Genomic DNA, 14,066 nt, shown 5'->3' on the forward strand with positions numbered 1-14,066 from the left:
TTTTTTTTTTTTTTTTTTTTTGAGACGGAGTCTTGCTCTGTCGCCCGGGCTGGAGTGCTGTGGCCGGATCTCAGCTCACTGCAAGCTCCGCCTCCCGGGTTAGGCCATTCTCCTGCCTCAGCCTCCGGAGTAGCTGGGACTACAGGCGCCCGCCACCTCGCCCGGCTAGTTTTTTGTATTTTTAGTAGAGACGGGATTTCACCGTGTTAGCCAGGATGGTCTCGATCTCCTGACCTCGTGATCCGCCCGTCTCGGCCTCCCAAAGTGCTGGGATTACAGGCTTGAGCCACCGTGCCCGGCCAAAATGTTTTTACAAGCCAGATTCAGGCTACTGGGTTGCCGTAGATTTGAGGACTTCAGGGAAAATAAATGAAGAACCTAAAGAATAAACACAAGAATAACAACCAAAGAAGAATGGATTAGATATTAGCTGCAACCTGCTGCATTTCAGTTCAATTTGGTCTCAGGTCTTCTCTGACAAGGTAGATTAATGCAAGCTGGAATTTAATTACTTAGGAGAAGCTGAAAGTCTTTTGTGCAAGATGAACTTTAATCAAGAAGGTTTAAGGGTAAGGCATAAAATTGAATGAATAACATCTCCAACTCTCCTCCAGCCTTGTCATGCTGTGTCCTGGAATATTTTTATTCTGTGAGTAATCTTCAAAAGGTTGTCAACGTCAATCCATTTAACTGCCTAAAGAGGTTAATGGCATTAGCCTGTCATATGTATCAAAAAGCAGTAGGTCCACCAAAACATGCTAACAGGATTCTGGGGTTTCTTTTTAAAGGTGCTGGTCCCACAAAGACGTCTAACTGGCTCCTTACCAAACCTGCTCATGCGGCTGGAACAGATGCCTGACTATTCCATCTTCCGGGGCTACATCATTGCAAGTACCACATTCTCTGCCTGACTGCCATGCTCAGGTTACCCAAGAACAGGAATCCCTCACGCGCTCTTGTCTCTTTCCATCGCAGCGCTATAATCTGGCGAATGCAATTGAGGCTGCCGATGCCTACACAGTGTTTGCTCCGAACAACAATGCCATCGAGAATTACATCAGGGAGAAGAAAGTCCTGTCTCTAGTAGGTGTCAAGAACTATAACTAGGGAAATTATTTTGTGAACATTCAGACACTCAATGTTTGCAATTCATTAGTTGTGTGCCATTTCACTCTTTCATCCTTGTCCATAGCCATATACTTGATGTAGACTCGTGCAGAGACTCTCTCATACACAGACATCCCCCAGGTCAGAGCTGCTGGATGCTACACACCTGCCCCTGGAATTGCACACTTGAGCCTGTATACACAAGGATGCAGGTGTGGTGCGTTGAGGGTGTGGTGTTGCCATGTGTATATAAATGTGAACAAAGGCCGCCCAAACCCACAGGTGCTTGGCCTGTTTAGGAACTATCTAGAGAACCATCACTCTGGTTCTAGCCCGAGTGATGAAAGCACATGGAGAAACCACATGGTTTATCCAGAGCAGTGGTGGGAGACAAGAGTGGGCTCAGGGGCGGCTTCTCAGGGCTTTCAGTACCACCCCCATCTTATTAACATCAACAGCCCCTAAATATAAACATGGAAGTGAAAACTGTGTGCTTGCCATGCAAATCTAGCTTCAAACATGTCCTCTCGTGTGGTGGGGGTGGGGTGGCCCTGGGCCCTTCCTGTATAAAAATTCTGGAGCCACTACTGAATATCAGATAAATTATGATCAGCTTATGGAAGTCTTAAATACCTGGAGAGGTCATTTGGACTTAGTCCTGTAAGAAACAGGATCCACACAAGAGTTTTAAGTCAGATCGTGGCATGATTGAAGCTTTTGAATTAATTCACAAAATCCTTTGACAAACTTTGACTGTTTACCCCTAGATGTTAGGAATCAGCGAAGATAGAGAAGGGGAGGAGAGGAGGAAGAAAGAGATAATCCACCCCTCTAGGTCCCTGCTGCTGACATCTTAGCCACTGGGACCAGGGAAAGGCCAGGGACGGGGGAAGGAGGGGTGGTCATGAGGATTCTTTCAGCTTCCTGGGACACCTGCATGCTTGTACCTGTGAGCTCGAGTGCGTAATTCCAGGGGTATACATGAAACACACAGCTCTGCTACGGGGAAGGATTGTATATGGGAGAGTCTCTGCATGAGGCTGTATTAAGTATGTGGCTATGGACGAGAAGCTTTTGATGGAAAAGTGAAATGACACATGATTGATGGACTGAAAACAGTGTTTGAATTTTCAGAAAATAGGGATTTTTCTTATTTAATAAGGAAATAAGGAAGGCTGCTGTTCTTCCTCACCACCTCCTAAATTCTCCCTATCCTTTCATCATGTCCAGTCCCACCTCCTCAGGGAAGCTGGCCCTGGCCACCCGAGGTATAGCTGCTCTCTCCCACCTCTGAATTCATACCATGTGTGCCCCCTTTCAGCATTTATTATATATCCCCAATAGGATGAACTGTCTCCTCAAGGAAGCAAGTCTTAGCTCTTCAACTAGATTATAAACCCTGAAGGCAGGGAGAGTGTCCTAAACTCCTGTAACAGGCACGTTGAACTCCTGGGATGGAATTGGAAATCATCTACCTTGTCTTTTCCCTGCCCTCTAGCCCAACCCATTTCTTTCAACCTCTTCAGTGAGAAATATTCTTTTTCTGCCCCAGAATGAAACTTCAGACAGTCCCATAGCCTCTCTGCCTTCCCAAAAAGTCCTATAATCACTTTGGTGACAAACGTACTTTAAGTCACAAACTCAGTCTCAGCTAAGTAAAAATAAAGAATCCAATTCCTTACAATAATTAACAGTTTAAATTGGATTTAAAATTAGTTCTTCTTCCCTCCCTGCTCCACAGCAGAGCTTTGTGCAGAAAAGGTCTTGGTTCTTGAATCAGTCAGGGTCCACAGGAGATGGAAAGCATGCCAATTACATAAACAGAATTTGATAGAATGAATTGTTTATTGGATATAAAGTTGTATAAATATAATCGAAAGGTTAAAGCGAGAGAGAAATATCACAGTGATAACAATCACAGGATTCACTTATGACCCCTAAAGCTAGAAGAACAATGGGAGGAGGTTGGAATTACTAAAATGTATAAACCTAGAGACCTCTGAGAAGGGGTCACTATTGAGCTGCTGCTGGTGTCTTTGATCTTGGATGAATGGGGAGGGTCTCTGTGGGTTTGAGACCCAGACCTCCAGAAGCAGGCATTGCCTGACTGGTGTCTTATGAGTGGAGAGGGCGGGATTAAGCTGGCTCTGCGAGTGACAGGAAACTGCCAGCCAGATTCAGGTGCCACTGCAGGGAAGAGAAGTGAGGCTGGGTGATGCCGATAGGAACAGAGAGAGAACAGGAAGGAGTGAGTCCCTCTTTCCCCCTCCAGCCCTCCGACTGTCTAGAGCTTCTCGTTGGCAGACCTTAATAGGGAGCCCCTTGCAAAGGAGAAATGTGGGGGACAGCCTCAGCCCCAGCCTCATCAAGCAGAGTGTAGGAGGTGGATTTGGAGCTGACAGGCAATCACTTAGGAACCTTCTCTTCTCCTTCCCCATAGAATGCTTCTCTTCCCTTTCTGATCTCATTAAAGTCCATTTTGGTTTCACTAGGTTTGAAGAAGAGGGGTAAGAAAGGTGTTGGTGGTTGGGAAGAGACATCAAGAGAGTAAGAAGGTTAAGAGGGATGGAAGAGGGCAGGAAGGACCCTAAAACCACAGAGCCTACCCTTAGTTGTGCCCCTGGGGAGCCTGCCCATCCGGGCTGCCATCAGCTCTCTCAGACACTCCCCACATGTGAACCACAGCAAACACCCACATTCTTGTCCCAAGCCAACTATGCAAGTGCAAATCTGTCCCACGCAGCAACAACTCTCCTCACTGCCCCAAGGGGCAGCTCACCAGCAGTCCCTGCCTGGGTCAGACCCCATCCAACGGGCTACCCTGTTTCCAGGAGACACAATTCAAGGTCCTCGAAGCATCCTAGTGAAGCTCCTCTCATACCCCAGAGGTGAAAGGCAGGCTGCGGTGTGGGGACTCTGTCTTCTCAGCAGTTCTGCCCAAAGAATTATCACGTTTAAAATCTACCCCCAGCTCTCATATCTTCAGTCTGGGTTTTAGAATCCTCTAATGAGTTCTTGACTGTCCTATCTGGAAAATTTGCAAGTTCTCTGAAGCCATCTGTTTCACAACTCACTTTCATATTGAATCTCGACTGTGTCTTGATGCCTCTGTCAAAACTTCCACTTGGACAAGCTGTTGTTCCTCTTTGTAATCTCCACAGTGACAGCACATGAGAGAAGTTGGGTAATTATCAAGCTGATCTCTTGACTGACTTTCAATTCTGTGTGTGATCCAGGAGGAGGACGTCCTCCGGTATCACGTGGTCCTGGAGGAGAAACTCCTGAAGAATGACCTGCACAATGGCATGCATCGCGAGACCATGCTGGGTTTCTCCTATTCCCTTGGCTTCTTTCTCCACAACAACCAGGTGCGATCCTTTTATGTAAAACCCCAGCAATGCCATTAAGAATTACATCAGGGAGAGTATGAGGAATGAGTGTCTTGGCTCCTGTCATCCTTCATCACTTCTGTATTAGTCTGTTTTCACACTGCTGATAAAGACATAGCCAAGACTGGAAAGAAAAAGAGGTTTAACAGACTCACAGTTCCACATGGCTGGGGAGGCCTCACAATCATGATGGAAGGCATGGAGGCACAAGTCACGTCTTTCATGGATGGCAGCAGGCAAAAAGACAGCTTGTGCAGGAAACTCCCCCTTATGAAACCATCAGATCTTATTCACTATCACGAGAACAGCATGAGAAAGACCTGCCCCCATGATTAAATTATCTCCCACCAGGTACCTCCCACAACATGTGGGAATTCAAGATGAGATTTGGGTGTGGACACAGCCAAACCATGTCAACTTCCATATTGGAATCATCTCACCAGTGCTTCCTAAACCTTACCAACACAAGACAGATGTCTGTTTCACCATAAAGTAAAGCCTAAACCAGGCTGTCAAGCTCCCACTCTCCTGCCCAGTTGCCAGCCTTCAGATGATCAGTGTAGCCTTACAAATTGTGGCATTGAGTCTCTGCAGTCATAGGCGTCCTTCAGCGCTGGTACAATAAACCCAACAGATGGTCCCCAAGCAGTGTCTAGGATGGAAAGGAACCTGGGAGATCAACCTAACTCCCAGGAAGTGGTGTGGGCTCCAGGGCATAAGGAGCCCCGTGACATACACAGGAGCCAGCAGCCAAGTGTATTAACATTATTATCATTATATAACCATAGAGATAGATTGCAGTCCTAGGACTAACCGACCACCACACTGGTATTCCAGTGTTGATCTCACATAATACCTAAATATTTAAACATGTTTACAATTCATAGAAAAGAATTCATGAGGCTAAATATTTAATATATTTCAATATATTTCAATTATAAAATTCTCATGTACTTCAAAGATTAAGTAAAAAGATCAGTTTGAAAATTCAGTAAGAAACTCACAATTCTAATGTAAATTCTCACAAGAAAAAATGAGAGACTAAACACTATATTGAAATGAAGGTTTAATCACAGAACTTTTTAAGCAATAATATTTGAACCTTTCTAAAAAGTATAATTTTAAAAACAATTTCTTCAGTGATGTCATTACTGAATAACAAGTAAATTTTCAGGTAAAATGGTTTTTATCTGCTTAAGGGGAAAAAGTCTTTCAGTTCTTCATTGATCAAAGAATAATCTAACTTCAAATATTTTTCTCAGACTTCTACAGGTAAGTCTACCTATTGTGCAATAAGTTGGAAGAGGCCCTTTTAAATATACTTTTTATTTTTCCAGGATTGATAATTATGGTATGGATAGAGAACTTTCATTTTTGCTTCTGTATGTATTTGTCACCTTTTATTTCATCATGTAGAGATTAATGTCCAATGAAGTTTACTGAATCAATTTTAGAGCTGTAGTGTTCATTTTCCATGTGTGCAGAAATTTTTTTTATCTAGAGAAAGAATTATTCATACAATAGACGCTTTTATTGATAGTAATTTACTTTCTTTTATGACAATGGAAGTGTAAAGAAATGCTTTCTAAATGAGTAGACACAGTCAAGTCAAAATTTTAATGTGAGCCATAATTCTCTGGATATACCTCAGAATGGAAATAATTTGGACCTTTTTAAATGCCAAATCAACAGTGTTACAATATCAAATGTTCTTTTATTTTTGGTATTTAAAAATACCTTAACATCTTTGAATTCTGGAAATTTATTACAATCGCCATTTGAGATGAAGTCAGGTTTCCTCTTAATTTTCCCAATGTACACAGACCTTGGAACACCTCTGTGGAGTTCAGCCAGACTTATCCCAGCAACCAAATGGAAGCTCATTTGACTGCAAGTAAATTGTAAGGGACTTTAACATTCAGTGGAAGTTCGAATTAAGCACTTAGTAGGGTAATTTTAGTATTGCTGCAACACGGATTTCTGGGATCATAATATATGAATTTATGAATTTTAAACCATTATTGGATCCTAACTTGAGTTTCCCCCCTCCCAGCTTCAGCCCTGCTACACACACACACACACACCCCACCTCAATTTTTCAAAGAATGATTTGCTTCCAGTTATATATGTGTTATATTAATGAATGAATCCATGGCTTCATTTGTTTTTCATTGATTACTCATTAAAGTGTTCTTCCCTAAAAACAAAAAATCAGAACAAATTACAACTCAAAGTTGAATTTGATTTAGATACAGACTTCTAATGCCTTGGATGCTTATGGACACACTAAACAAGGACAGATATAAACATACCCTTTTAAAAAATTTTTATTCTTGTATAACCATCATTAGCCTTTCTGAGGGTTGTTTGCACATTAACCATGAGGTGGAGACGTACTGAAAGGAACAGTTGCATTCTTCGATTCTTGGTTATGGAAGGCGCTACCACCTCCTGAACCACTGGTCTACAGCACAACTGAGCATGTCTGTAGAGCCGCCTTGCCAGTGGGCACTAACATCACGATTGTGGGTGGCATTTTTTAAACACACATAAGCCAATTAACTTGCATGATGGAAGATACCTTAGAAATTATGTAGAACAACTTCTTCCTTTTACAAAAGAGAAAATTAAAGTTCAGATAAGGAAAGCAACTGGCCTAAGGTCACACAGCTAGATGGCACCAGGACTGTTATTCAGACCTCCCCTCCTAGGTCAGAGCTCTTTCCAATACAGGTGGACTATTATAATATCTCCAGGTGAATATTGTACTATCTCCTAGGCTATTGTCCTGTTGCTAACCTCCAGTTCCTATCTTCCCCATATCTCTTCAAATGTCATAAAAAGTGACATTTAACCCTGTTGTTCACAGCTCTACGTAAATGAGGCTCCAATAAACTACACCAATGTTGCCACTGATAAGGGAGTGATCCATGGCTTGGGAAAAGTTCTGGAAATTCAGAAGAACAGATGTGATAATAATGACACTACTATCCTACGAGTAAGTTCTATGGGCCAGGGCCGATGATGAAACTAAAGAATATTGGCTTGTTTTTTATAATTTTTGGAGCATATGGCTTTTCTATTAAGGTGTATCAGTTCAGTCCATAAACCACTGAGTGAGCACCTTTGATGTGCCAAGGAGCATACCAGGCTGTGATTCTACAAAGTTACACAATATATGACCCCTGCCCTCAGTGGCCCTGTGCAAGAGGTTGTACCTTGTGTGCCTGGGAAAGGCTGCCAGGTGTGTGGGGGGATGGTAGGGGGATGGTGTGCTGTGTTGGGCAGGATTCTGGACTACAGCTTTTTTCATATCTAGCACAGGCACAGGATAGGAACCATGGTGCACCTATGGCAGTTATGGGCCAAGCCTGCTCTACCAGAAGAGAAAATAAAATGAATGATTTCAATGTATTATGGAATATAATAATGGAGGCTTTTCATGCCAATTTATGGGGCTATGTAGGACTTTTCAACAATAATTATAACCATTGACATTGATTGGACACTTGTTATATGCCAGGCACTGCTCTAAACATTTTACATGCATTGACCTGTCTAATCCTCACAACACCCTACCAAGTCGGTACTGTTACTATCCCCATTTTACAGATGGGAAAAATGAGCCAGAGAGGTTAATACATGCAGGTTCATACACTAGCAAGTGGCAGAGAAGGGGTTTAGGTGTAGGCAGCCTGGCTCAGAGGTGAAACTCTGAACAACCACCTTATCCTCTCTGGTAGGCGTAAGGTTCAGAACTAGACAAGTTGACCACATCCTGTTTTAGAAACAGGTTGAGCTTGAGGGTTTCTGTCATTGTGAACTTTTACTCTTTGTTTTGTAATAGCATGCGTTATCTCTGTGGGGCATCTCCACGCTGAAGCCCTCACCTGAGTCATGTGCTCCAAAGCGGGGCACTGGGTACAGTACCTTTTAGTTTCTGAATCTGGCCCGATTCACTTAATAGTTGGTTTTTTTTTTTTTTTTTTTTTTTGAGACGGAGTCTGGCTCTGTCACCCAGGCTGGAGTGCAGTGGCCAGATCTCAGCTCACTGCAAGCTCCTCCTCTCGGGTTTACGCCATTCTCCTCCCTCAGCCTCTGGAGTAGCTGGGACTACAGGCGCCCACCACCTCGCCCGGCTAGTTTTTTGTATTTTTTAGTAGAGACGGGGTATCACCGTGTTAGCCAGGATGGTCTCGATCTCCTGACCTCGTGATCCGCCCGTCTCGGCCTCCCAAAGTGCTGGGATTACAGGCTTGAGCCACCGCGCCCGGCCAATAGTTGGTTTTTAATAAAAGTTATTGTTAAAAGAATTTGGACTTAGATAAGATCACACTTTAAAGAGTTAGCAGAGTCAGAAGAGGATTGTGGAGAAAAGGGATGCAAATGTGCAAGACCCAAAGGAATTGAAGTGTTTGTCTCAAAGAACCTTAAAGAGGCTGACCAGATAACCTTCCTTGATTTTTAATTCAAAAACCTTCTGTTCCAAGTTCTGGACGTGCAGCTTCATTTTGCACTAAAGTTAACTACATTGATTGCTTTTGTGTTTTACCAAGGGAAAATGTAGGACATGCTCCTCGGAGCTGATCTGCCCATTCGGAACTAAACCTCTAGTAAGTATTTTGTCCATTTTGATAAAATAGTTTCCAGATCCGGGGAGTCCCAGTTAGAAAATGAACCTCAAGATTATGTGATTTTGCACTTCCCTCATTCCTTCACTTAATTTGAATTACATTTTACCTCATTATATTATATGCATCTTTGTAAAATCCTACATCTATTTTTTTGGACCAAGGCAAAATTTAATAAACATAAATGGGTTCATATGAATCAACAGGACAGAAAGACATTTTTTATGTTCTACATCTTTCGTATCCCAGTAGCCAGTTGAGGACAGCAGCAAGAAATCTTATTAGAGAAGGAGAGATTCCATATCCAAAACTATATCCAGCCTGGATATATTCCACCTGCCTGATTTCCTTTTATAGTCGAAGTTGCAACTAACTTCCTCAAAGAAACAGATGGCAGATATTGGGGAAGTAGACAATCCATGTTTCTTGTTGCTATTTATTGTAAAAGATACTTCTGATTACATTACAAAGAATACTCATATACCTTCAACAGCATAATAGTTTTTATGAAATATATAATAAATTTTTAATAAATTTACCATGAATTTTAATAATCTATAACAACCATACAGATGTTCTCATTTGAGGTTTAATTTAATATTGTATATTATAATCTTTGTACACAGCCGTAATCCTTTCCTGGGCCAAAGCAGAATATAAATCAATTGAAGCCAAAGTTCAGTTTAATCAATGTACAGTGCTGGAAGGACATTTTTACCTGGTTTACTCTACAATTCTTGCAAACTTGAGTTGGTATGCTAAAGAAATATTCTTTTCATGGAGTACTACTTTAAAGTATAATTATTGGATTTTGCCACCTGGCATTCCAGCAACCAACATTGTGTTTTTGTGTTTTCTTGCTTAAGAAGCAGTGCCAACAAGCCACCACCTTCCCTTCCTGTGACACTATAGTCAGAGAGACAGCAATGCATCACCCAACTTACTTGCTTTCAGAGATTGGAAAACTTTTTCCTAACTTAGGAGCTGACATAGTCACTAATATTTCACAGGGTAATGAGAAGAGGAGATGCATCTATACCACCTATTTCATGGGAAGACGAACCCTGTTTATTGGGTGCCAGCTAAAATGTGTGAGAACTGTCATTGTGAGTACGATAATTGAATCATCCTAACTACTGCAGCACCATTGGGAAAATCCATCATATGGTATCCTTTTCAAAATCCCTGTGCATGTACACTTTCTGTCATCTCTTCTTCCTTGTTACCGGCATTATCATTGTCATTCAATGTAGTAGTGATAGCAGTAAAGCTCAGAACAGCCCTGTAATCCAGAAAATGGGTAAAAGCTGCCATATTCAGTTGCATGATGAAAAAAACAGAGTCCGAGAGGCTAACGGGACCACCACCTTCTCACAACAGGGAAGCTCTGTGAGCATGCTTGTAAGCAAAAGAGACAGAGAAAGTGTCCACTCACAAAGTGAAGATAAGGTGCACGTGGTCATTTAGAAAACAGGACCCCAAGGCTAAGTGCCTCTAGGGGTGCCTTTGGAATTTGCAGGAAAAGTCATGATAACTTCCTGTCCTGCTCCTTTCCCAGAGAACTAGACATAACCTCTGCCTAGCTGGGCAGAGGTGGGGTGATCTGGCCCTTAGGCTGCAGAGCACAGGGGTGGGGGAGATTTTGTGTATTAATGCACTCAAGAATAAAGGCAAGGAAAACCCAAACAGACATCCTACAGGGCTTCCCTGAACTGCAAAAGATTGGTTTGTAAAATGCCAAAAGCCTCACCTGCAGAGGCCTCCTGACCTTCAGTAGTAGATGAAATAACATCGATGTGAAGAGGCCCAGGTCTGGGTTGGAGAAGGCCCCTGGTCCTCCCACTCTCCAGCATCACAGGCATTATTCTTTAGTTTCTTCTGCTGCCCCTCCTCCTCTCTCATTTTTCTTCATCTTCTCTGACATGCCTTTTTCCTTTCCCTCTTTCCTACCTCCTCGGTGGAGCCTTTGTCCTGTTCCTAGCACCCCTAGAAATTGCCAAGCCTCACCCAGTCCCCAGAGGGTCCTGCTCCCATCCCTCACCCAGTCCATGTGAGGTCAAAGAAACAGGTGCACATTAAGTCCCCCACGGCAGGATTTCTTCACTGAGGCTGGACAAAACCAGAGGATAGAAGTGCATCGTCAGGCTTTGTCCTTCTGTTTCAGACGAGAGAATGCTGTGCCGGCTTCTTTGGTCCCCAGTGCCAGCCCTGCCCAAGGAATGCCCAGAACGTCTGCTTTGGTAATGGCATCTGTTTGGACGGAGTGAACGGCCCGGGTGTGTGTGAGTGTGGGGAGGGCTTCAGTGGCACAGCCTGCGAGACCTGCACCGAGGGCAAGTACGGCATCCACTGTGACCAAGGTGAGCACCCTCCCCTCTACACAGGCTCCGGGGCTGCCGAAACCAACCAGGAATGTGCGGGGAAAGAGTGATCCCACACATGCTCTCTAACTGGCCTGTCTCCCCAGGTGGGCTGGAATCCTACCTGCTACTATCACTGTGAATTATAAGAGCATCTGTATTGTCATTTGCATTTGCAGTGTTCCCAAACATTTTCAGTCACTAACGTGGACCTGCCAACTCACTTCCAGTGTACTCATTGACATTCCAGCCCAAATACGTTTTTATATTTGCCTATGCACACTAATCATCACAGCTAGACTTTCCATTGTGGACATTGCTTGATAGTTTGAAAAACAGATTTGCACATGTTATTCATTTAATCCACACAGGAACCTTAGGTACTTGAGTATTGCTATGCCCATTTTACAGATGAGGGTATTAAGGCAAAGAGGTTGAATGACTTCCCCCAAGGCTACACCTGATGAGATGCAGAACTGAGAATTGAATGTATGCCTTTCTGGACTCCAAAGCTTGCTTTTAGATCGTGCTGTTCTTTCCCTGAGGATCACTCTATTGTTTCACCAGCAGCAAGACACGTGTAGCCAAGTCCCCTGTATTCTCACATCCAGATTTCCTTGTGTCCAGGAACACATAGCTGTGAGAGGGTTGACTCAGGAGGATGGGTTTCCTAACAATTATTCTACCTGGTATTAAAAACCATACATTTAAATTGGCTATCACTGTTTTCTCCTCAGCTGGTCTAAGCCAGAGAAAACTAATGTACAATTGAATCATTATAATTGGGCCTTATAATATTTACTTTGAATTACAGTGTTGATTTTTTCCTGTGTTATTTGGAGTAATTATCTGCTTGCATTTGCACATGAGTTCCTCAAATGGGATTTGTAGATGACCCTCATGGGGTTCAGCAAACTGCCAAAGCTGAATACATTTTTCTGGGGAAGGCATCTGTAGCTTTCATCCAGTTCTCAAAGAGACTCATCTGTGTAATTGAGGAAAAGAGTGCCACACCAGGCTTATACAAACCCAGTGTCAAATGGGCTTCCTCCTGAAGTCCATTCTTAGGGGGCAAACATGGCTCCATCCAAAGGAGTCCTGCATAACCCTGGATCCTCTGGTAACCTTGACTGAGGACACTCTCACACTGCTTGGGTCACAGATCTTCAGTGCTACACTGTCTCAAAACTGCGGTCTGAGCCACTTCGTTAAAGCTAGAGCTAATTCACCTGTTAACTTGCTAGATTCTGTCTCCTGCACCCCTGCCCTTCTTGTGAATCAAGACCCCCATTAAAGACCGATTCCTAGAAGTAGGTTGAAGAATTAAGTGCAATAAAGCAAACCTAGTAAATGACAAAATGAGTTATTGAACACGGGTTAGAATCTGATGATTTGCAGGTGTTTTTCCACTTAGCATGTTCTTGTGTCCATGGGAGATGCAACCAAGGACCCTTGGGAGATGGCTCCTGTGACTGTGATGTTGGCTGGCGAGGAGTGCATTGTGAGAACGGTAAGAGTGAGGCCTTCTGTCTTTATAATCTGCTCTAAGCTTTGCTTCTCAGCAGCTACATTTTTCTTTCTAAAAGAGAAATGACACCTTTATTACTTCTTCTGGCAATAACCATAATTCTTTCTTGCAGCAAAAAAATTATAAAAGCAGAAAAAAGAAAATAAAATCACTTATACCCCCAAGGCAGGAAATCACTATTACTGATATTTTATATTAGGCTCCCAACCTTTTTCGAGGTATATAAATGTATATGTAGGGACTCACACTCTACATACTGTCTATTTTCCGACTTTTCCACTTCACGATATATATAGATATCTTTCCCTGTGATTAAAATAGAAAAATATTAATTTGTAATCTCCACAAAATGTTCCAGTATGACCATGCTACCCTTTTTTGAACCAGTTTTCTGCTCTCTCAAACACTGCTACAATAACCATATTCATTTAGTCAAATTCCTAGAGATGAGATTTCTGAGTTAGGGGTTGGCACTCTGGGGAAAGGTCTTGCTACTTATTGCCAGGTTGTCCTCCAGAGGAAATAGAAATTTATTCTCCTACCAACAGTGTCTGAGAAGGCCCATTTCCTCCAACCCCACCACATCGCATTGATGGTTCTTGATGTGCTTCAGGTGAGGGCTATTAAAGAGAAGGGAATTTCATGCAGAAAGAAACACCTGGAATACCACAAAGACGTGGGAAAGCTCAACACATTTAGGGAATCAAAGGATTGCAGAATGAGAGGACTATAAGGGCAAAGAGGAGGGTTGATGAGAAAAGGCTGGAGCAGTGGGCAGGAGCCAGGCTGTGAAAGGCTACGGAGGTTGGACTTCTCACTGAAATCAACAGGAAGCCATTAAAGAGTTTTCAACAAGGAAGCAATATCATATTTTGGGCTTAAGAAAAATCATTCTAACTTTGGATTGAAGAGAATGCCCCTAGAAGCAGGTATCAGAGACTCCCCCTCTTCTGGGATGGGAGCTGGGGAGGAGATCTCAAGTGCTTGCCAGCCTAGGGGGAACTCCATGGATGTGGCATTGACAGAGGGGGCGTCTTTGCCCAAAGCTCCA

At 43.0% G+C, this 14,066-nt stretch overlaps 1 protein-coding gene across 1 annotated transcript in view; it reads left to right on the forward strand.

The window, feature by feature from the left end:
• STAB2 (stabilin 2) overlaps positions 1-14,066 on the forward strand; it is a 170,094-nt gene that overhangs the window by 99,114 nt on the left and 56,914 nt on the right. The window contains exons 32-39 of the mRNA XM_023208579.2: positions 789-887; positions 976-1,083; positions 4,344-4,475; positions 7,366-7,494; positions 9,053-9,109; positions 10,138-10,233; positions 11,292-11,487; positions 12,902-12,997. Coding sequence (XP_023064347.2) covers positions 789-887; positions 976-1,083; positions 4,344-4,475; positions 7,366-7,494; positions 9,053-9,109; positions 10,138-10,233; positions 11,292-11,487; positions 12,902-12,997 — 913 coding nt within the window. The remainder of the gene's footprint in view (positions 1-788; positions 888-975; positions 1,084-4,343; positions 4,476-7,365; positions 7,495-9,052; positions 9,110-10,137; positions 10,234-11,291; positions 11,488-12,901; positions 12,998-14,066) is intronic.

The sequence above is a fragment of the Piliocolobus tephrosceles genome, chromosome 10 (genome assembly GCF_002776525.5).
Source record: "Piliocolobus tephrosceles isolate RC106 chromosome 10, ASM277652v3, whole genome shotgun sequence".
Lineage (NCBI taxonomy): Eukaryota > Metazoa > Chordata > Mammalia > Primates > Cercopithecidae > Piliocolobus > Piliocolobus tephrosceles.